Source organism: Papilio polytes, unplaced genomic scaffold, assembly GCF_000836215.1.
Source record: "Papilio polytes unplaced genomic scaffold, Ppol_1.0 DF822067.1, whole genome shotgun sequence".
NCBI classification, from domain to species: domain Eukaryota; kingdom Metazoa; phylum Arthropoda; class Insecta; order Lepidoptera; family Papilionidae; genus Papilio; species Papilio polytes.
In genome coordinates this window covers 7,551,370-7,574,555 of record NW_013527137.1, presented here as the reverse complement: position 1 = coordinate 7,574,555, position 23,186 = coordinate 7,551,370, and the positions used below count along the sequence as shown (strand labels likewise).

General features: G+C 34.3%; 1 protein-coding gene across 2 annotated transcripts; it reads left to right on the top strand.

Annotated features, from left to right (window-relative positions):
* The first annotated feature begins 1,414 nt into the window (after positions 1-1,414).
* LOC106107254 (ubiquitin carboxyl-terminal hydrolase 4-like) lies at positions 1,415-21,928 on the top strand. 2 transcript variants are annotated; one of them, XM_013288027.1, is made up of 13 exons: positions 1,415-1,664; positions 3,416-4,158; positions 6,596-7,711; positions 14,707-14,809; positions 15,304-15,462; positions 16,159-16,289; positions 17,664-17,761; positions 18,096-18,248; positions 18,517-18,610; positions 18,880-18,968; positions 19,127-19,266; positions 20,035-20,113; positions 20,717-21,928. In XM_013288027.1, the coding sequence occupies exons 2-13, from the start codon at positions 3,538-3,540 to the stop codon at positions 20,790-20,792; spliced, it is 2,859 nt and encodes a 952-aa protein (XP_013143481.1). In that variant the 5' UTR covers positions 1,415-1,664; positions 3,416-3,537; the 3' UTR covers positions 20,793-21,928. The 2 variants fall into 2 exon arrangements, with proteins under 2 accessions (XP_013143481.1, XP_013143482.1); XM_013288028.1 differs by lacking the exon at positions 1,415-1,664 and adding an exon at positions 1,783-1,871.
* Positions 21,929-23,186: the final 1,258 nt, after the last annotated feature.

The following is a 23,186-nucleotide window of genomic DNA, read 5'->3' as shown; positions in this document are numbered from 1 at the left end:
GACTAAACATACGAAGATCCAAACTACAGCACGTCATAGACTAAGTAAGAACATAAAAATCCTGGAGTCGTTGATATCAGCTTCTTTATTATATCAGTTTCTAAACTATGCTAAATCAGTTCCATATTTATCCATAATATTGCGATGGTTTTCTTAATTTAAAAAATAAATCTAGGTATAAAATATTGTGAATATTATTAATACTAATAAAATTAAAAACCGTACGCCACGATATTTCGACTAGCAAATATTAAAAAGCCGTTACAAAATAATACTTTTTTTTTATCCCAAAGAGTAAAACACCCTTCGTATTAACCCATGAAAGAGTAAATTAAAAAAAAGAACGACACATTTGAGTGGCCAAATACAATATCTAGTTGGGAATTTACTTAAAAAGCGTTATTTTATAACAAAAAATGTGCATCCGCACAAAAGGCACAGCAAGGGTGATTGCTTTTGTCGCGAAATACTCCTTTTTTGGCATTTTTCAACCACCTGGTGTACGTCTGTTTGATTGGGGTTATATACATATTTTTTTTTACGAAATTTGACACCGATGCCTAATTATAAAATAGAGAAAAAAATGAGCTATTCAGTAACTTATAGGATTGAAAGTTTATTCTTAATAATACTTCTTACATTTTTTATATTAAAAACTATATTTATTTTTTACAGAAGTTTAACTAACCTGAAGTTATAAACGTTTTGCGTATTTACTTTTAGTAAAGAGAAATATAAAATAGGGAGTAGAAGGGAAAACAAATCGTAGAACATCATAAAACAACGTAAGTTTTGGCTACTTTGCGCCGGTTTAAACAGTTTTCCCCGATCGAACCGGACTTTATTGCTACTAGTTTGGTCTCTGTATAATTCTCTTGTTAGTCTTGTAAATCATAAGCAAATTAAAACCAAGCCAGATGGCACGTTGCTGTTGATTAGGTAATCACAAGTCCAGGATAATAAAATCAAGTTAAAACATCATAGTTTGATGTTCAACCTATTGTATTTCTGTATTCTGGTTTCTGCAAACGCACTTTGAAGCATCCAGCGCCATCTATTAGGAGAAAGATTAAAATTTACAAAATCTACAAACACGCCATCTATTATCAAAAAGAAACAATTTTTTTTTAATAAAAATCTGTGAAAGTAATTAATAACATTTTCTAAGGAAAACAGTTACTTTAATTATTCATAACACAATTATCACATTGAATTAAATGTAATTACATTTAAACTGAAGCTTACCTTGAACAGCTGACTGGAGATAAAAACAACTATTTTCCGTCTGGCAACACTTCCATTTGGACTCCTGCAATATCATAGCTTGTAAAATAAACTTTATCTTAGTGGAAAAAGGATTATAATACTCCATATATTTGATACGGAAGTGCCATAAAAATAGGATTGCCACACCAACAATTCAAGTGACGTCACTCGAATGGATCCATGGAGCCTTAGCACATCTAAAATTACATGAGCTCTAGAAAAATATTGCACTGCGAACACCATGTATATTTAATTGTTCAACAAAGCATTTACAAAGTGATTTAAAAAGTGTTCGTGCAACGGAGGTGATTTTAAATAAAGATCAAAGCGAGAAAATAAAATTTGAAGAGCGAGGGATTATTATCCAGTTGCTTTGGTTACTGCGATTCTATTATTTCGTGAGTATCAAGCATAATATTCCATAATTATTAACTATCGATTAGTATTGCGATGCGTTTCACGTGATCCGACGGCAAATTAAATTACTGTGCGGAGAATTCTGTCAAATTTTGTGTGTCATGCAAAAACGTTTTTGGATACGCTATTTTTAGCACAAGAAACGTATTTTCGGTGTGTATAAGGTGATTTTGCGGATGCCGCATCGGGTGAGTGGTGTGAAAGTGATTAATTAAAATTGTGCAGTCCCTGTATACTTCGATATGACATGGCCTTGAATTTCCTTGTGTTGAACCATATACTCGTACATATCAAGTTTCAATATGTTCTCATGTGCTAAAAGGACAAATAAGAACTACGCGGTACATAAACATCTGATACAATTCTGCACAAGAATCAATTCAATGGAATTAAACGTTAACCTTGACATAGTAAAACTGTATAGCCTATGGTAAACAGCCCAGAAAATTCTTTTGTGTAATGTTATGAGATGGGTCATTATTTCTAAATTATTTCACATGTGAAGGTTTCAGTTTATTCCATGCATGCCAAATATTGTATAAACCAATATGTAGAATTTACTAGCTTTTGCCTGTGAATGTCCACCCGTAAGTAAAAAAAGTTAGCAACATATGTGGTCTTCTAGACTATGTATCTTCTCTGTGTCTATGCTAAATTTCATAGAGATCTGTTTAATCATTTAGCAGAAACCTTGTAGACACACATCCATCCATCTAAACATTGTATTTATATTAGTAATTTAACTAGGTATAAAGTTAAATGTAATAATTGTTAATTATTATTTATAAATTCGCATAAAAAATGCAATTTTCCAACACCAAAATATATATGTGCATAAATGTGTTAGTTTTTAAAAAGCAAACAAGATGATTTTTTAAACATAAAACCAAATCAACTCTAAATATGTGTAGATAAATGCATTAAAACCTTTCAGAACTCCACACATAAACATTACAAAAAAAATTATAAATAATTAAATTATTTCATGTTAAAATAAATGATAAGTTAATAAAAAAATAACATTAGCCAATCAATAATACGAAGGGCCTTACCAAAAAAATATTAAACATTGATTCAAATACATTTTACCTAACTCAATTACCCTTTTATGTAAGCCGAGAACAATTTTGTACTGTTTCAACATTGGAAACTCATGATCACAAACATTCAACAAATATTGTCCTACAAGTGAGTTTTTGACCAAAGATTATAATCAATGTATTATAGAAAAGCTGTTGCTCGCAACTTCACTCATGAGAAATTAAAAAATATACCCTATGTTACTCACAGATAAAGTGCCTGTCTAACGGTGAAAGAATTTTTAAAATCGGCCCAGTAGTTTTTGATTTATTTCAATACATAGAAAAATACAAATCTTTCCTCTTTATTATATTAGTATAGATTATTACTTGAAAACTTTATAAGCTGGTTGTTAATTTTAATAAAAATATAGGATCTTTTCTCTTGTTAGTGAAAATTTATAACACATTGCAATAATGTTGCTATAGGAATAAGAAAGATCAAAAGACACGTTCAAGATCAAAAAATTTGTAATATAAAAATCTTATAAAGATTGCTTACAAATAACATAAATAATAGCAGAAAATATGTAACTGTAACTAGGCATTTTACACTCTTGAAAATATAAAGATAGTCCCCATTCTACAGTACAGTACAGTTAAAATGTACGTCTAATTCTAAAGTCATGGAAATAACTTCAAATTTGTTTCAGGTGTGTTCTAAAAATGCAAAGAAAGAGACCACCAACGAGGATCAAACCGACTACCTACTAATACAAAACTAAGCTAAGCAAACTATGTGATAACTGCATAGGCTAAGTCAAATACGTCCAAGATGCCAGTTGTTTCACCGTCACGGTATACATCCACCTCTTCCAACCTTACCGGATCATACCGGTCTACTCTGACCTCATCTTCTAGCTTAGATAAGCCATACTACAGGTCTACAGGTACATATACCACGTCCACACTAAGAAGCTCCTATGGAGATAGGACCACAGAATATAAATCAAGGTACTCAGATGTCGATGGAAAGATTGAAAGGAAGACCTCCTTGGTCGAGTATACAAGGAGTTCCCGAGCCCCTAGTGTTACAGATTCTGATAGCGGGATATCATCAAGATATAGAACGGATAGAAGTGAATCCAGGTCAAGAGATATATCAACAACGCGCAGTGAAAGCAGTAAAGCGGACACTTCTAGAAATTCAAAGAGGGGCTTTATTAGTTCTGCAGCTTTAGCGATGTCAACCGCTGAGTTGTACAATAAGTATTCTCCAGCGAACTATATACCGTTAACGCAGAGAATCCAACAACAACAGCAGCAAAATCAGAGTAACTATGGAGAGATTGCGAGGTCCAAGTCTATATCTAATGATATTGGACGACCGCCCGCACCAGATTCATATAGGGCTGCCCGAAGAGCGAGGAATACAACTGCTGCGACTATAACAGAGGTAAATATTAATGTAATTACAAATTTAAATGTATAGTTATAACGTTGGATGTCTGCGAAATACAAGCTAGTTTCTTAATTTTGAATTTTAAATCATATTTGAAAGAACTCTTCTAATAATCAGTTAAGTTGTGGCAGTGTACATTATTCAATCTCCCTCTCATTCTATGTAAAAAATAGAGACAGCAATCTTTTTGTTTTGTTCCCTGAACACTAACATTTAAAAAGTTATACAATTGAAAAACCACTGTTGTGTTTTATCTTTGTTGTTTGTGTTGCTTTTAAATATTTAGTACTTTATTTTGAAAGTATTTGAAATTACGTGAAAAAAAATTATAAAACAGACACTACACTAAAGCGTATTTATTCTTTTCTAATAGTAAAGAAGTAATTTCTGTCTGTTCTGATTTTTTTTTAAATTTCAAGCGTACATTTTTTACTTTAGCAAACAGACCGTGAGCATTTTCTCTAATTTATTGCAATAAAATAATTCGTAACGATGCGTCAGTAAGGTTTTTTAGTCAACTGAATCAGTAATGTTTACTCATATTAGTAAAATTTATAAGTTTGTGATCGCGTATACTCTAAACGGCTGAACCAATTTCGCCGATTAGGGTGTCCTACGATCGGTATTCATCACTTAAGTGTCATAGGGTACAGTCATTCGGAGTTTTTTTTAATAATTGAAAATTAGAGTATTTTTAAGGTAGAACTGTTGCCTCAGGTCATGTTATTGTAGTCAAACCATATAGAAATAGATGTAATATCATTATGTACTGCGCAGTAGACTATAGCCGTCACTTCTGAAGCCATTTACTGGTCTCAGTATAAATAGACATTGTTATATACCTATTATATGTACTAAGGTCTGACTACTAGCTTATGTAAAGGCTTACCAGCTGTTAAGTTCATAAGACTCTAAGTAAACATTCAAAGGTATTATATTCGTATTTTATCTTAGAAATATATAAAAATGAGGAGACGCATCTATGCCTCATCCTAAGTACATGCTGTCTATGGGTTACGGTACCTTATAATTGGACAAAATTAAACCTTAATTGTTAATGATAGGGTTCACTTTACCAAACACTGTCATAGAAAGTATATGATGTTCGCAGTACTTCGTTTATTTATTTTATTTGAACCTAAAATCCACTTATAGTTAGAAAAAGATTTTACTCTTACTTTCAAAACTCACGACCGAAAGATAACTTTTGCTTTTTCGAATCCTAAACGTTCTAAATTGCTGGAACAATTCAATTTGCGTTTTCACTTTTTGTTCTGGTTCACAATTAGAAGAAAAAACAAAAACTTTACGGTGTTAAGCATAGGTCAATGACTTGTACTTCAAGTTTATTAAATTCATAATATCTTTATGCGTGTGCATAATTAGTGATTATGTTGATACAGGATGTGGAAAATTTTATAGATTTAACTAGTTTAAAATCACCCTATAGAAGAGATGGTTTAGTCTGCCCTTGTAGCTGCTATAGTTTTGATGGATTTTCGTTGTTTTTTTGGAATTGTACTAAGAGTCGTTGATCACTAACGGAATCCCTTAGCGTAAATTTTAACTGACCAATAACTGATTGAGAGTGAAAGTAACAGTTATACCTAAATTAAATCACTTTTGAGCAATTTTATATTAAACGATGTCAACTCCACTTTACCTCCCCTAGTCTTCTTGGCAAGACCAAGTTATTTGCGTAGAAAACTTTTGTAGGTGAAATATTTCACAAACAAGTAAATCTTGTAAGTTCCCATTGCGGAAACACCTACACACTTTTTTCCTTGAAATCCTAGATTTTTTAATATTTACTTCGAAAAAAAAAATGATTAATACATCCTATAAATATCACAAAGCAAAAAAAATACACGCTCTTAAATTGATTTTTAATTAAATTTTATTGCTAATTTTTTATCTTTTCATTTTATTTAACTTAAGACTGATAGTGTAGATATATTCTTATCATTATTTCGCAGGCAGACATCGTCGTGTGCGCGCGTGTGTGTGTGTCCGTTCATTAACAACCGCACTAAGAAAGCCATGTTTACTATCTTCAGCTTTCAATTGCCTCACTGTATACCGACTGAAAGTATTTTTCTATAACACAATGCAATCTCTATCTTATAGTTGTAGTTTAAAGTTCATTTCGCAATAGCAATTTGTTTTTGATCTTTCCATCGGTATCGCCTCAGTAGTAACAAGTAGAGAAGGCAAATTGTTCGCGAGGTCCAAAATCTCACCGTGGACCACGCGCCCCAGCATGTTGGAACTAACACACACAATCACATTGCGCATTTAGTCATTTATTTCATATAAATATGCCAGTATTCATTATTTTTATGGACTTCATCTTGATGTTAGATAAATCGATTTTAAAACAATCATCATTATGAAGTCCGTGCGAATAAAATATTACTTTCAACAACGCCAGAAACCTGAAGGAAGAAGATCGTATAAAGAAAGCTCACCAACTTCCGGCTACAGCAAAAGGAATTCGATCTCCAACGGCGTCAGGGACAGTAACGGCAACGAGGTGCCCACCGTCTCCGAGATACGCAGGAAATTCGATCCCAAGATGACGGTCACCAAACTACCCGCGAACGATACAAGAATATCAGCTAAAAAATCTGTAGAACAATATCTTAGCCAACTGAAGGAATGTGAAAACGGTTCCAGTGGCTACACTAAGGCTGTGTCTAAGGAGGACCAGCCTGTACCCGTCCATTTGCCATACGTTGAAAAGAACGGAATAAGTCATAGGTGGGAAGTTGGCTCGTCCAGTTCCAGATCGAATTCAAACTCTGATATTTCAATCAGTAAGACAATATCGGAGCCCGTGTCACTCGCTAAACCTAAAGTCGATAACACCACTATGTCAATTTCCTTTACGGCGAAGTTACCTTCTGAAAGATTAGCTAGCATCAAAAGTCAATTAGATCCTAATAATCCTATTGGAAAGATATTAGAAAAATCAACAGTGATACAAGTAGCTAACGGTGATATAGACAACACAGAGCGTAACAAACTAGCTAGAAGTAGTCCCGAAGTAAAAGTTAAAGAATCTCTAAAGAATGATATAGAAAAGCAAGTAAAAGTTCCGAAGCACACTTCGAACTTTGCATCGTACATACAAATATCACAACCTATCGCTTCGGGGACTTCCACACCTAAAATATCGAAACAAACAGACATGAACAATATTATTAACGATGAACTAACTCAAGCTGAACTAACAATCAAACCGGAACTTAAGAAAAGTAAAGTCAATTTGAAATATATAGACTCTGAGCAGGAGGACCGCCTAGCTTTAGAGGAAGTAGAATCTCCCAGTGGCACTGGTTTTGAGAACAAAACCTTTGAACACGAGAACTATTTGAAGAAACGATCCGAGAAAGATGTAGACGAGAAGGAACTAGAAGACGGTGTGAAGTCAATGGAAACGAGCACAGAGAGTACAATCAGCGAGCCCACAGAAGACTCCAGTCCTGAAACCCCGTCATCTAGAAGACGAATCCTGGATATAAAGGATTACGAAGATATTAAAGCGGTAAGTAATCACTTTATTAATTGGAAAAAATGTATTTAGGTAATTTATGCAAATGGTAACCAACAACAAATTGTGCAAAATAATTCCTGAATGCAGATTTTTATTCACAAATCTTTCTTATAATCTATAAGTTATTGGCTCTATAGTAATAGTTTTAGACTGAATATCAACAAGAATACCTTTCCATTTTTACCATACCATAACTTATTCTTTATATTTGTATGTATTACTTACGAAGTCAAACAAATTATTTCTTGATCACGATATTACTACCACCAATATATGTGAAGTATTTTAATTAGTCTGCTAAATAAAGCATGTTTTAATAAAATATCTTATTTTCCGTTCGAAGGGATGGGTAGATTTAAAATACAAAATGTCGCAATCTAAGGCTATTGCTTTGGATAGTTGTAACCAGACTTAATGTTTGCCGTCTAATAAAATATTCATTAAAAAACAAGCCATACGTCAGGTTGGCGCCATCTTTTATATGACAAAGTACTTATTGTTTACACGAAATGTATTTTCCCCTATTCGTCATCGCTATAATTATGTCCCACTGAATATTCTGAACAATTTCCCTAACAATGTTCCTCGTGAAATGAACATTTACCTGGAATATATAGTCTATGCGCTTAATCCAGAAATCTGAGTTCCAAATTTTATCTAGATCCATGCAGTTGTTTTGGAGTTAGCTAACACCATATATCCAAACTGTCGCAGTTATAATTTTACACAAATATGTTCTTATCAATTCCCACAAATAATTCGTTAGTGAAATGCAAAATACCTTTGGGTTTCAGTTTAAAAAAAGATTCTGCGAGTTCGTTGGCATTTTGCTATTGGGGACATTTATTTGTGTGTGTGTCCCCGTGTTTGTGTGCGGATGTTTCAGGCGTATCTGTTCTTAGGTCGTCTAGTTTTGATCTGTCGTCTTATTATAACTTTGATTACCGCATGGTTCTTCGGTCAGCGTGCCAGAGTTAACTAGATACGCTATTTGATAATCAACTTGAGTAGGCACTTTCCTTCTTTCAAAAATACTCTTTTTTTATTAAATATCATATAGACAAATTCAAAAGATTTCGAAAGTCAAATATTTGTTCTGTACCAATTAGTCGAAGATTCCGTTTCAATATAATCAATTGCGATCAATAAACTCCAAACAATACGAGCATTTTTACAACGGTCGTCTACACGGGCGTCTCGTGTCCTCCATCTGATAGAAAATCACAAACTATTAATATAACAACGCGAAATGTAACATCCCGAAATAAAACTAGGCGGGAAATTATTACAGTACGATACCACGTTTTCTCGAAACAATTCAAAAGTGTCGCCATTTTGTGACGCGCGCCTTTTTTTTGACGTTTCGTTTTCCGTTTCACGCGAATTTTCAAACGTCTCAGAGTTTTTAAATTACCTGCGTTCAATCAGTATTATTTCATTACTTAAAAAGTTGTTTATTAGTAGGGATTTTCTTAATTATTTTGTGATGAGATAGTGCTGATTTTATTTAATTTTTTCATTACACAGAACGTGTCTAATATTAAAACATTAGAAACTTTTTCGAATCATTACACGTTTCGACACTGGCAGCTTTTATTAAATTTCGAAAATTCCATCCCTGTCAAATTCCGATCAGTTGAATATTTTTGATAATTTTGCAAGTTAATTTTGAAACGGATATTTATGTGGATTTCGATTGTTAATTAATTTTAGGTGAGTTTGATTTTTTAAACGCGTAAAGGAGCTGACATTACGTAGGTAGATGGCGACTGAGTCAAGGACCGACGGCATAAATACGCGGCCATATTTGGAAACAAACGGCTCGTTGGTCAGGTTTGTTGATAACTGAGATCACTGTTGTTGTTACAGACCTGACCTTACGTATACATTGACACATTTGGTAACCAGTAAGTCGTTATTATCTTGATCTAGTTTATCTCAAAATCTTTTAAAGTTCATGTTATAGCTCGAAAATGCTGATATCTGTACATAACTATCCAGGTAAACTGGGCTAAGGTTTAAAATTCAATGCCAAAGTGTTTTAGTTTAGGTACCTATTATTATTTGCAATGATGGCCTCCAACTTTAGTCTATAGATAGACTGTTATATTAATAGTGATCGTTTCATCAAATTCTTTTTTTATGAAGATTCTATCGCCTCATTACTGCATCTTTATCATTTTTTTTAAAACGCTGGATAGATGGCGCTATTTGATTTAAAATTCGCGCTATCTTTTGCTCTTCCGTGTACACGTTTAGAATTTAACAAGTAATTAATTTCATCGTATCGTATTTACTGGTGACTAGTTGGAATACAGTTCACACCAGAAGCGCGGTTCACACTTGGCTAGCATGATTGGTCAATAATGCTTAATAAATGGACTGACATTAATTTGCCTAGTAACGTTAACTGGCGCCAGTGGGTCCATACAATCCATGTTGAGCCTGCGCGACTGTCTAACTGTACTGGACAAGTGTGAACCGCGCAGTCACTTTATTATTGAACATCAATCCACTGCACACGAGTTTAGCTGCCAAAATATTATAAAATTATCTTATTTACAAAATTATAATAAAAGTAATAAACTTAATCCTTACCTTTATATCGTTTACAAGCAAACTATTAAATTGACCTTGATATATGAGTTTGTTCTTGAAAATTTTATCCAGATAACGTTTCAAAGAAGTCTCTCACGTCGCATGACTACCGACCATTGATAACTGAGTACATACATTTTTGATAAATAATATCTACATATACACGGCTACTTCAAGATAATCGTATAGTCTCGATTGTGAAATTTGGCAATAGGTTTTTGGCTAAGCACCTCCGACGGCGCCCAGTGCGCGTCCCGCCCTCGCGATGGCCGCCACGTGACGTCACAGCGCGCGAAATGCTCTTCTCCGCGGGAATTACTTAACTCGGTCGCCATTTTTTCGCAGTTTCCCGCTAATTTTTCTGTCAATGTCAGTTTTTTTTCTATCTTGCCAGCTTCTTTGCACGCATAGTGTATTAGAGTTTTATATTCAAAGTGTTTTTTTATTAAATTAACTAAAATGACCTTGCACGCTCGATTGTTAAATATATCAGTGCGGTGACATTGCCAAGAGCTAAAGGAAATTGAAAGTGAAGTCTTATTGTGAATGTAATAGGAATCAGCGTAGATTGAAGATAGATTTCATTAAAAAAAATCAAGTTTTCCGAATTTTTTGTGTTGTGACGTAAAATGTGATAGTTATGTAACTTATAATGGCCATCTTCAATGTTTAACGTCCGTTACTACAATTTTCATAATCTTTATCAAAATCAACGTTAGATAATATTGTTTTGTCAAAGTTTTAGTTACATTTAGATTGTAATTACTCGGATCGTTTGAGACATTAATTGTATACTTTTTTTCTAATATAAAAAGTTTTTTTTAGTCTTTTTGCTGCCATTCTACACGCGATCGCAACTTTTCCGAGGTCTTATTTGTTACTGTTATGTTAATTTTATTCAGACCGAGCCAAAATTTTTAATCAATAACTGTCTCCAGACAAGATAGAGTTCGTAAGATTTATCATATTTCACTATCTTAACTGGATTCGATAGAATAAAACAATATCTATTTGACGTCACTAACTGGCCGTTATAACTGCAATATAGTAACAAAAAAAATAAAGAAGAAAAAGTAAAGACTTATTAAGAAAGGAAGCGACTATAAATTGTGCTTAAAAATATTGACTGATAAATTAAAAAATTAAACATCAAACAAATAAGCGCGTGTTTGAGCGGAAAGATATTTTCATTATTTATCTTTGAAGATATAAAAGGAAGTTATATGTGGTTTGTTTGCATCGAAAGTTATCAGAGACATTTCAAGTGACATATTCATAGGATACGACGTCTAATATTGGACACCACTATAGATACGGGACTTGATTGACCAGTTTATTTTGACCTGCCTATACCAACGAGAGACTAGGTGGGAGGGGTCTCGCGCTGGTTTATGCTGACATACTACGAGCTGGTGATCCTGGCATGCGTGACGACCAGCCTGTTGGCCGCCCTCGGCAATGAGGTGTGGCTGTCGGTACTTCGAGCCGCGCATGCCCCCGGCCGGCCGGAGTTATGCCCTCAATACCTACCAGGTCCTCGTCAAATTTATATAGGTTTTTAGTTATATGACTGTAGGTAGATACTGTGATACAGGGGGTTTCAGTTGATTACAATAAATACAATTTTTGTGCACTGTTTTTTAAACATACAGTAATATCAAGACTGGTACTGAAATGGGAAAAACATTTTAAGTATGGTCTCATTAAGTAATTAGTGTTTTCAATATATTTTTGAACATGGTTCAAATCTTAAGTAAAAGAATGAGATTGACCCCTTAGCAATGTCGTGTTATGAAGCCTAGGATGGATGTAAGTAACTTGATAGATACTTTTATAATCAATTATTATCTAAATATCTCTTTTCGTGAGATGTTTATATTTTTTTCACAATAAAATCGCCACCAAAGTTTCAACACCCTGTATCTTCCAATCCATTACTGCATTATATGTCTTTCAATGCCTAGATCTAGCCACAATTCGAAGTCTAACAAGGTCAATGGTCTGTAAAAGGGGTATGGGGTGCGATACACCCCCTTTCTACAGCGGCCAAGATTTATTTATAAATAACGATTTTTGTATTCAACTCTTGCATGAATTCCGGATTCTTGCAAGTGATCAAAATAGTGAGTTTCCACTGCTGAAACTCGTGTAAAAAAAATTTTGTTTTTTTTTTCTCGAAGGAACTGATAGAAAGAGGTAGATGTTTTTTTACAATTTTCTTAGTAATGGAAACTTATGGTAAACGTTCAACATACATCCTTTAATTCACGCGTATTTTTTTTTAATTTTTTTAATATTACCGATCGACTGAAACCCTCTTATCTCAAAGTGTAATATAGCTTTAGTAGTATTAATATACTTAAAATAATTTAAACTTAGGAAATATAATTAAAAAGTATGTCTTTCATATGATATTATTCATATATTTGGTTGAGAAAATATTTTAATTGAAAAATAATGGTCAACGCACAATAGAACGCGGTGGCCTCGCTAGGTGCGCGGGCGAGCGACCGTGGCGCCCGCACCCGCCTCTTGCCGCGGTGACGCCGACCCGAATGGTATCCCCTCGAAACCTCGACTGTTCAAGTGTGCTGTAAAATGAGGATTCACACACTGTTTTAAAAATGTTTGACTATCCGGTGGCGAAATAACTGGACAAGTATTACTATCTTTATTAATTTCAAAGACATGAGTACGACGACAATGTATTTTTTCTACTGGTTCTTTTATTTAAAAGACGGGTAGTTTACTACTGCTTCTAAGCGATATGGAATTATATTAATTTGGATTTTTGTTATGCGACAGTGATTGAATCGTCATTTAAACGTGGAAAAATTGCTGTTTTTCGTTTGGTGTGCGTTGCTCTTTACTTGGATTGATCATTTCCACATTTAGTACTGTTGAGAATTCTCTTTGACATTATCACCCAGAGATTATTTTAAATAGTCTTTATAAAGAAAAAAAGTCTAGGATTTCAGGTAAGATTAAAAAACACGTCAAAATATATTTTTTTTTTCAAATTTTTAATTTTTCTGAGCCAATAACTTACAGGTTATATCATAAATGTGTTTGTTTTGTATTTGTATTGCATGTTTATTGTATTTTGTTTTGCTTTTTTGTAACATAATAACAAGTTTTAGTTTTTGAATTCCTAGAGTCGTTTTTAAACTTGTAACCATGGCACACGTAGTCTTAATAAATTTGTCTGTGGAAACATTGTGTGGTTATGGGATTTATGTTGGTTTATGTGAACCGTAGAATTTTATTTTATAACGAATTGAGGTGATCCACACTGATGTTATAAAGATTTTTTAAACATTTTTTTTTTGCAGTTTATAATTTTTTTTCAAATAGTTTAACCACCGTTTCTATTTTAGTTTCTTTTTAATTTTAATACTTCTGGTGTTTTACATTTTGTTTGAATCTACCTCAAATTGTTTACGAAAATAGTGGTAATTTTGTTTAATTTAATTTGCCAACTCTATTGATAGGATTATAGAGTTGTTTTTAACGGTCAATAGTACTGTGCCTAAACCAAACATATGAAAAATGTTATCAAAATGAGTATGCTGCAACAGACTAGCAGTCGATTACTGAATCGAAACACTTAGCTTAGTGCTTCCAATCTGACAGTAGTATGTAATAGCATATTTAAATGTCGTTTACTCTACCGTATACCAGATAAATTCATCATTATCAACTTGCCCTTATCCCTTACGGAGGTTCGGTACAGTATGTGCTGCTCTTCCATGCATCTATCAGCCGTCATGTGAATCCACTCCTTTTTTAAGCATATCCTCGTTCGCACAATCCATCCATACTTTCTTCGGTCTACCTCTACCTTTGTAGCCAACCACATTCAATTTTAATACTTTCTGGTTTATCATATGTCCCCCATTATCTCGTCGCCCATGTCCATACCATGCTAACCTTTTGCTTCTCAATTTCTCAGACCATATATATTCCTTTTCAATATTAATTTCAAATGAGTTGTAATGAGTAAGCCATCGTGACTTACCACTTTGATACGTCACCATGGCAACTGATAATTTATTGTTGACGATTTGGTAACCCTTAACGGATAACAAGGTAAAATTACTAATAAATTGTTTAGTTATTGTTACTATATGGGGTTGAGGGGAAAAGTTTACGTAAATATAGTTTAGGAAATTTCCAATTGCCCCAAATACGATTGAAATTTAACAACTAACAAGATCTATAATGGAGAGGTTAAATAAATATTGTTATTCATGTATTGTACAATTTTTAATTTCAATATTGAAAATCTGATGTTTAACGATTACGTTTTAATATCGAAGTCTAGTGCAGCATACTCATTTAGTGAGTGTAGCTCAGTTATTGAGTTGCTGATCGTGAGTGTTGGTCAGGAATTGGCCGGCGGCAAGAGCGGGCCTAGCGGGCTCCGGCGCAGCAGTGAGCGCTCCGACTCGGCAGAGCCGAAGACTGAGCGACAGGCCAGCCACACCAGCGGTGAGTATACTCATGTTTGTATATTTTATTATAGTTAGAATTAATGAATTATGGAAATACTTTATATTCAAGTGTGTGGTATGTTTACGAACAAGAATTATCATTTTACGGTAATTTTTATACTAGACTAGCTTTCGACCGAGACTGTCTTCATGGAATTATAAAAACAAAAGTAAGTAGACTATGCTCTACATCTATGCAATATTTAATCGAGATCCATTCAGCAGTTTAGGCTACAAACTCTAATATTCAATCTATCTTAATTCTCGTATTTATAATATTAGTAAGATTAGAGAGTTTACTTATTGTGTATTGTTTTACGATAATTTCAATTTGAAATACTCTTTAGTAATAAGGATGTATTACGTGTAAGAACAGCAAATAGATTTTGCAACTTATATCTGCATAAATTGTCAATAATTTTAAAAACGGAAGTGTTTTCTAGAATAACATAGGGATTACTTCATCGAGAGGTCTATACTTGTGTATTTCAGGTCTGAACGGTCTGCGCAACATTGGCAACACCTGTTTCATGAACAGTGTGCTGCAGTGTCTGTCCAACACGCGGCCGCTGCTCGAGTACGTGTCGGAGGACAAGCACGGACAGGAGATCAACACCACGCTGTCCTGCATGAAGGGCGCGCTCATCAAGGGTGAGTATAATTCAAACAGGAATTGTCTTCGGGTGTTTGGAATTGCCAGTTACCTATTACTCTCTCTGGTATACATACAAAACAAGGTTTCCCATCATTTCCTTTCGGAAACATTAAAACTAAAACACTCCTATCTATGTGCGTCTCCTCCTCTGTCACTTAAAAGTAGGCAACGTATCTTCAATTGCGTATGTCTTTGGGCAGCGGTCGCTTCATTTCGGCGGATTCAGGTGGCCGCTTGCTCGTTGGCCACCTTATGATATAAAAAAATTCATCGATATCGGTTCAGTAGTTTAGACTACAAACTCTTACAAACAATCATCCATCGAAACTTTAACACTTATAATGGTAGATAATAAAATGTAAACACATATAACACTTTTTTTAAATAAAAAGCCCTACACTTATGACACCTTTTAGCCTGTATATTTTTACATTATTAAACTTTGGAGGGAATAAATTGGAAAATATCATGCAAGAAAGGGACAGAAACTCCAAGCTAATAGCAAAGAAGCAAGATTATCATGGTAACCAATAGCAAAGGTTTTTATATTTAAAGTTCTATTGAATGTAAACAATAAAGTTTTTATAATTTAATGCGGTTAAAGCCGCATGGCAACACCTAGTCTCAGTTATAAAATGTTTTTATGTAAGTTTTGTAAATCAATACTAATGTGGTGTATTTGTTTCGCGTAGCGTTCGCAAGTGTAATAAAGGAATTGTGGCGAAGCGGCGAACGCGACGCCGTAGTGAATACAACCAGCCTCAAGTCCCAGGTGCAGCGCTTTGCTCCCCGCTTTATGGGATACAGCCAGCAAGATGCACAGGTATGGGACAACACGACACTATTTTAGGAACAAATGTATTCATCATCCACTTGCCCTTATCCCTTATGGAGTGTCGGCACAGTATGTGCTGCTCTTCCGTACATCTCTATCAGCCGTCATATCTGAATCCACTCCCTTCTTAAGCATATCCTCTTTCACACAATCCATCCAGACTTTCATCGGTCTTCCTCTACCTTTGTAGCCATCCACATTCATTGTCTCGTCGCATAACATGTCCATACCACGCTAACGTTTTGCTTTTCAATTTCTCCACCACTGGCTCTACTTTCAAACTTCCTCTAATATACACATTCTCAACTTTAAGAATAAATGTATTCGCATAATTATAATAAATTTGATTATGTTCTACATCTATGCCACATATCATCCAGATCCGTTCAGCCGTTTAGGCTACAAAGTCTAACAAACATCCATCCATCCAAACTTCCCATTTATAATATTAGTATGATTAGCTTTTTGAATTTCGGACGAAGTCGTGATCTGCATCTAGTAAATAATATCCAAAACCGAAACAGCTGTAGTATGTTTATTTTTGTTTATTTATTTATACAAACAAACACACAATATCACAATTAAAATATAATTTTACAAATACATTTCTCACATTTTTTTGAAAGAGATACTTATATATAGTTTATACTTGTTTGACCCTTGTTAAAATGAGTTGAACCGACATTCTTGAGTACCATCTCGTCCTGAATGATAAGGCACGCAGTCATTACATAGCTACGCAGCACAACAAACTTACATCTAAAAGAATAGTTTATTTTTTCTTTTAATTTGCATAGATATATGAGTATAGAAGCGAGAGAAGTATGTCAAAGCTAAATCCATGGTTCTTGGATGTCTGTCTACCCATATAGGTTACAGGCGTCATTTATGTTTTATATTACTAGCTTTCTCCCATAATTACGTCCGCGTAGAATTTTAAATAACTTAATAGCCTATTTGTTCTTCCAGACTGTTCTCTACATCTATGCTAAATTTAATCAAGATCCCTTTAGCAGTTTAGGCTACAAACTCTAACAAACTACTGTCCTTCTAAACTTTTGAATTTATAGTATTAGTAAGATTTTCAAAAAAAAAACTTCGAAAGCAGATATTCAGATCTTTTTGTTAGTAATAATTATGCCCATCATATTAATATTATAAATGCGAAAGTTTAGATGGATGGATGTTTGTTAGAGTTTGTAGCCTAAACGGCTGAATGGATTTCGATGAAATTTAGCGTAGACGTAGAAGATAGTGTAAAAAAACACATAGGCTACTCACTGTTGTTTTTTTTTAAATTCCACGCGGACGTAGTCGCGGGCGAAAGCTAGATTATAATCGTATGGTTTGTTGGTATTATAGGAGTTCCTACGATACTTGCTGGAAGGTTTGCACGAGGATGTAAACAGAGTCACCATCAAACCTAAACCTATCCTTACAGAAATCGATGACAATCTCAGGTATGTTGATCCAAAATTTAGTGTGTTTAGAAAGTCGTAGACCCGTCATGAAAATGTCACGTCTAAAATAGTTTAAAATATGTAATCTAAAATAACAAATGCCTTATCTTTGTAATTGACGGTGAAGGAGACGCACAAGAAGGGGAAATATCCTCTTTATGTGCGTCTCCTCCGTCAATTAAGGGTAGGCAACGCAATTGCGGATATCTGGGCAGTGGTCACTTCTCTATTTTGGCGGATTCAGGTGGCCGCTTACTCGTTTGCCACCTTATGTTATAAAAAAAAAACTTAATGTTGCCATAGCAACGCGGTAATAACAGTTTGTGTACGTTAGTGACAGTGCGAAAGCGGCGGAGGCGTGGTCGCGTTACCTCCGCATGGAGGACAGCCGCGTGGGAGACATCTTCATGGGCCAGCTCAAGTCCACGCTGCGCTGCACGCACTGCAACCACGACAGCGTCACCTTCGACCCCTTCTGGGACCTTAGGTAAACCTCCAACCACGACGTCAACACTGTTATAAGGACGGACCTACATGTGATAACTTAAAAGTTTAGCTGAACGAGCCAATCTAAAATTAGCACAGGAACGACTTAGTTCGTCTCTACCTTCGTTAAACTGAACTTTGGAATACTTTTGATTATCCGTGCATCATTTTGCGACAGTAAATGTATTTTTAGGCGAAGGTTAAATTTGATAAAAACAGATCTAAGCCTTAGCATTTATGAGTATGATATAATATGAAATGTCCACCAGTCTGCCGATCCCGTCGCGCACGGGCAACCTGAAGTTGCAGCAGTGTTTGCAGCACTTCGTGCGCGAGGAGGAGCTCGACGGCGATGAGAAGCCGGTTAGTATTGCGCTGCCCTCGGCGATAGATGGCGTTGCCCTTGTCGATAGATGTTTAACATCTGTTAACGATAGATGGCGTTGTAGTTATGTTTGCTTTAAGTTGTGGTTTACTTTATCAAAATTTACCATTGTTGAATAGAAATAAGTAGTTTTCTACGTCATAAATAAGTAAAATAAATCAATCATATGTGATTGTTCCTATTCTTATGAAATACAAATGTAAAAAAAACTTTATTTTTAATTTTGATAAGCATATGTGATTTTCAGACGTGTTCAAAGTGCGGCGTGCGGCGGAAGTGCCTCAAGTGGTTCACGGTGCAGAAGTTCCCACAAGTCCTGGTGCTACATCTTAAGAGGTACGGTGCTTTTTTATACAGACAATGTAATTTATTGTCTATAGATTTCTTCTAAGACCTATAATTGATTAAACCGATGATACAAACGTGTCTGTTTTTATTAAGTCTGTGATCGATTATCATGTCCATAGAATTTGACTAGATTGTATATATTCCAGGTTCTCGCCGACGGAGCGCTTCCGCGGCAAGCTATCTGTATGCGTGGAGTTCCCGCTGAACGGACTGGACATGTCGCCCTTCGCCGCCTGCCGCTCCGCGCAGCCAGTCTACAACCTATATGCTGTTAGCAACCATTCAGGTAAGCATATGCACGTAAAGTCGGGGAAACTAGCGGTGTTTCACCTTAAAGGCTTCAATCGTTTGAACATTTAATAACGAGACGCGGAACAAAAACCTATCTGTCGTATCTAAATCTGTACCTATACGTATATGCATCTGTACCTATACGTACCTGCATCTGTACCTATACGTAGCTGCATCTGTACCTATACGTAGCTGCATCTGTACCTATACGTATCCGCATCTGTACCTATACGTATCTGCATCTGTACCTATACGTAGCTGCATCTGTACCTATACGTATCTGCATCTGTACCTATACGTATCTGCATCTGTACCTATACGTATCTGCATCTGTACCTATACGTAGCTGCATCTGTACCTACACGTATCTGCATCTGTACCTATACGTATCTGCATCTGTACCTATACGTAACTGCATCTGTACCTATACGTATCTGCATCTGTACCTATACGTAGCTGCATCTGTACCTACACGTATCTGCATCTGTACCTATACGTATCTGCACCTGTACCTTTACGCAACAGCATCTGTACCTATCTATCGTATCTGTAAGAAAAAATGGTGGTTAGTGATACATGGCTAGATTTTATTAATTATTCCTTCGTTTGCACTCGAGGTGGAGTTTGTCTCGTTGAATGAACAAGGCAATTTTTCTTAAAGTGGAACAAAGTGGGTTACCGCGACCGTACATATGTACACGCACGCACTTACAAAACGTATATGCAAACGATTTTGCTAACATAGTGTAATTTTTATTTTCAGGTACAACGTACTCTGGCCACTACACCGCGTACTGCAAACATCCCTACAACGGCGAGTGGCACGAGTACAACGACTCCAGGTATAATAATATTGCCGTCCCTCTCATTTATACTAATATAATAAAGCGTAAACACCCTTTATTATGAATGATGTCAGTAATCATAGTATTTTTTTGAGTAATTATTTTTTTTAATCAAAAACCCTACACTTATACACGCTTTAGGCTATGTATTTTCACGCTATTATACTTGGGGAGTAAATGATTTGTGAAAACCGTCATGCGGGAAAGGGATAAAAACTATACTTTGACAATAAGGAAGCAAGGTTGCCATGGTAATTGTTATCCAATGTTAAAGGCCTTCGTTGTTATTTGTGTATTTAAATTTTGACATATGCAATTGAAAATTTCACAAATGTAAACAATAAAATAAAGTTTTTATAATTTCATGCGGATCAAACCTCACGGGAATAGCTCGTTCTTTATAACAGAATAGCTGTTCACGACTTCTTAAGCGTGAAAATAAAAAAAATATGACCTATGCTACTCACAGATAAATTACCTTTCTGACGATGAAAAAAATTAAAATCGGCCTAGTTGTTTTTGAGTTATTCCAATAAATACAAAAATATAAATGTTTCCTCTTTATAGTATAAGTATGGATAACAATATATTTAATTGCAGGGTGACACCTATCAGTCCGCGCAACGTGGTCTCCCCCGAGGCCTACGTGCTGTTCTACGAGCTACAGCGCTCGTAGCGCCCCCACCCCGCGCCGCGCTCCGCTACGCACACTAACACCAACACGAACACTAACACTTACACCAACACTACACTAGTAGCACTAGTTCTAGTCACAAAAGTGTTTCCCGTTAAATCGATCGTTTTATGCTGATTGATTAAACATTCGATCCGCCCAATGGGAAAATACCATTAGGTCTATCAGCCCAACGGGAAACACCGCAAGAGCACCAAAGGTGTCTTTAGAAGGCATACTCTGTCCTCGTGTGAAAGTCTATTGCTAGTACTATTAGAAGATGAATGTAATAAGGTGCCAGTTAATTAGTGGTACATGTATTGAAAATTATGTTTTTAAATGTTTTTTTACAATATGGATTTGAAATGAAAAATGTTGGTTTTAAAATTAACTTTTTAATTTTTTTTAATTGATTTTTATTTTATTTTTTCTCAATATGGCGAGTTCGATATTCCTGGTCACGTTTATTTGGATAAAAATTATTGTAGTTACTTGCCAAAATTTTTTTAACGAAAAGTCTAACTGTTCAGGTAAAATTGCGTATTTTAACTAAACAGTTCAACTTTTTAGTTAACTCTCAACTGAGCATATGATTTTTTTATTGTAATATTTAAAAATACGGTTTTCAATATTATGTACTACGTATTTCAACCCGAATATACAAAAATCAGTGTTTTTCAGGACGCTCATTCAATATATCGTCCAAAATAGTATATAATAGTTTGGAATGGCGTACCGAGCTTGAAATGCTAAAACAGTGATTATTATGGAATTAAGTAGATTTATGTCACCGAAATGCCTCCGCCAAATGTAACTTGCCGTTCGAAGAACCGACGCACAAACAAAGGTTTTACCTCACCTAATAAAAAAAAATATTGTCTATGTCACTTACTGATAAAATAGCTTTCTAATAGTGAAAGATTTTTTGAAATCGCCCCAGTAGTTTTTGAGTTTATTTATTACATATAATAATAAAAAAAAACTCTTATTTGATTTGAATATTATATACAGCCAATTCAATTTTATTGAAATGAATAGATTTTGGAATATCAGAAACATTCTAGTCCCTTTTTTATAATTTTATCAAAGAGGAAAAAAAATATTACCTTTTTTAATAGGGAATATGCATTTTTTTCTTTTTTTTTTAACGATCTATTTGTTATAAAAACCATTGAGTTACAAAAAATAAAATAACATTACGACCATTTTCGAGCGACTAAAACTAGGTCGGAGTTGTCATGAGACGTGACATTCACGTTTTTATAGTAATAAAGTATACTTAAAAAAAGTTTGGTTCAATTTGGCGTCATATGCATATTGCCTATTGTCTATCTATTTAGTATTACAGATCTTTTTTTATGTTTTTTTTTATCCTTTCACTTAAAAACAGGTGCAGATTTTTTTTTAAATAATCGTTTAAATGTGAGTCGGTTCTTTTAACGCGAATTAGTATAAAATAGTGAAGAAATAAATCCTCTGTTAGTCGAAAAAAAAATATTTCTAAGGATTGACAAAAGTTGATCCTCTTGTACATATGCGTGTAAAGCTTATTTATTAATACAAAATATATTATCTGTTGTTGATTAAATCTAAGGTTTTTTTTTCTTTTACAAAATGGCTTAATGTTTGAGGAAGTGAGAAGTAAACGGATGTCGAACGCTGGATTTTTCGTTTAAAAACATAACTAACCAGTTGTTTTTAATTTTTAACAGTTTTATTATGTTAATTTGATATACATTTATATGTAATAACACCAAATTATTATATTCTTTTCGAAATTTCACGTTAAGTTTTATCACAAATTAATTTGGTGTTTTTAAAATTGACATGTTTTTTATAATTCATCATTTTATCACATCCTGTAGTTTGGGCCCTTTGGAATTAAATCTAATATTGGCTCTTGCTCTTGAATAAAAAGCAATTTTGTCGGTTACCTCTACAAGTAATTAAATAAAAAAAGAGAGTTTTTTTTTTTTAATTAGTCCACTCCGTCCTTTTTTAATACACAATTTTCAAAATAATAATCCTAAATTGACATTCTTTTTATTTGCATAATCTATTTAATATTTTTTTTAATCTGTGAATTTTGATTATAGTGATGAATTATAAATAACGTAATAGAATAAAAATATTATTAAAATAAATGTATTGTTTGGAGAAAAGTATATGGTTGTGTCTATGAATCGTAAATAGTAAATACATGGGGTTTCTTAATGTCGATTTCCACTATCTGGAGATGTTTTTTATATATTTTGACAGTGGAATCTTGCATAATTATAAACCATCATTTACTACAGAAATAACTGTCTTTTTAGTTATTTTAGTTTTCCGATCACCTACTAGTCAATGCTTATTCAATATGTAAATACCATAGATTTTTAATCTATGGTTAGTGTT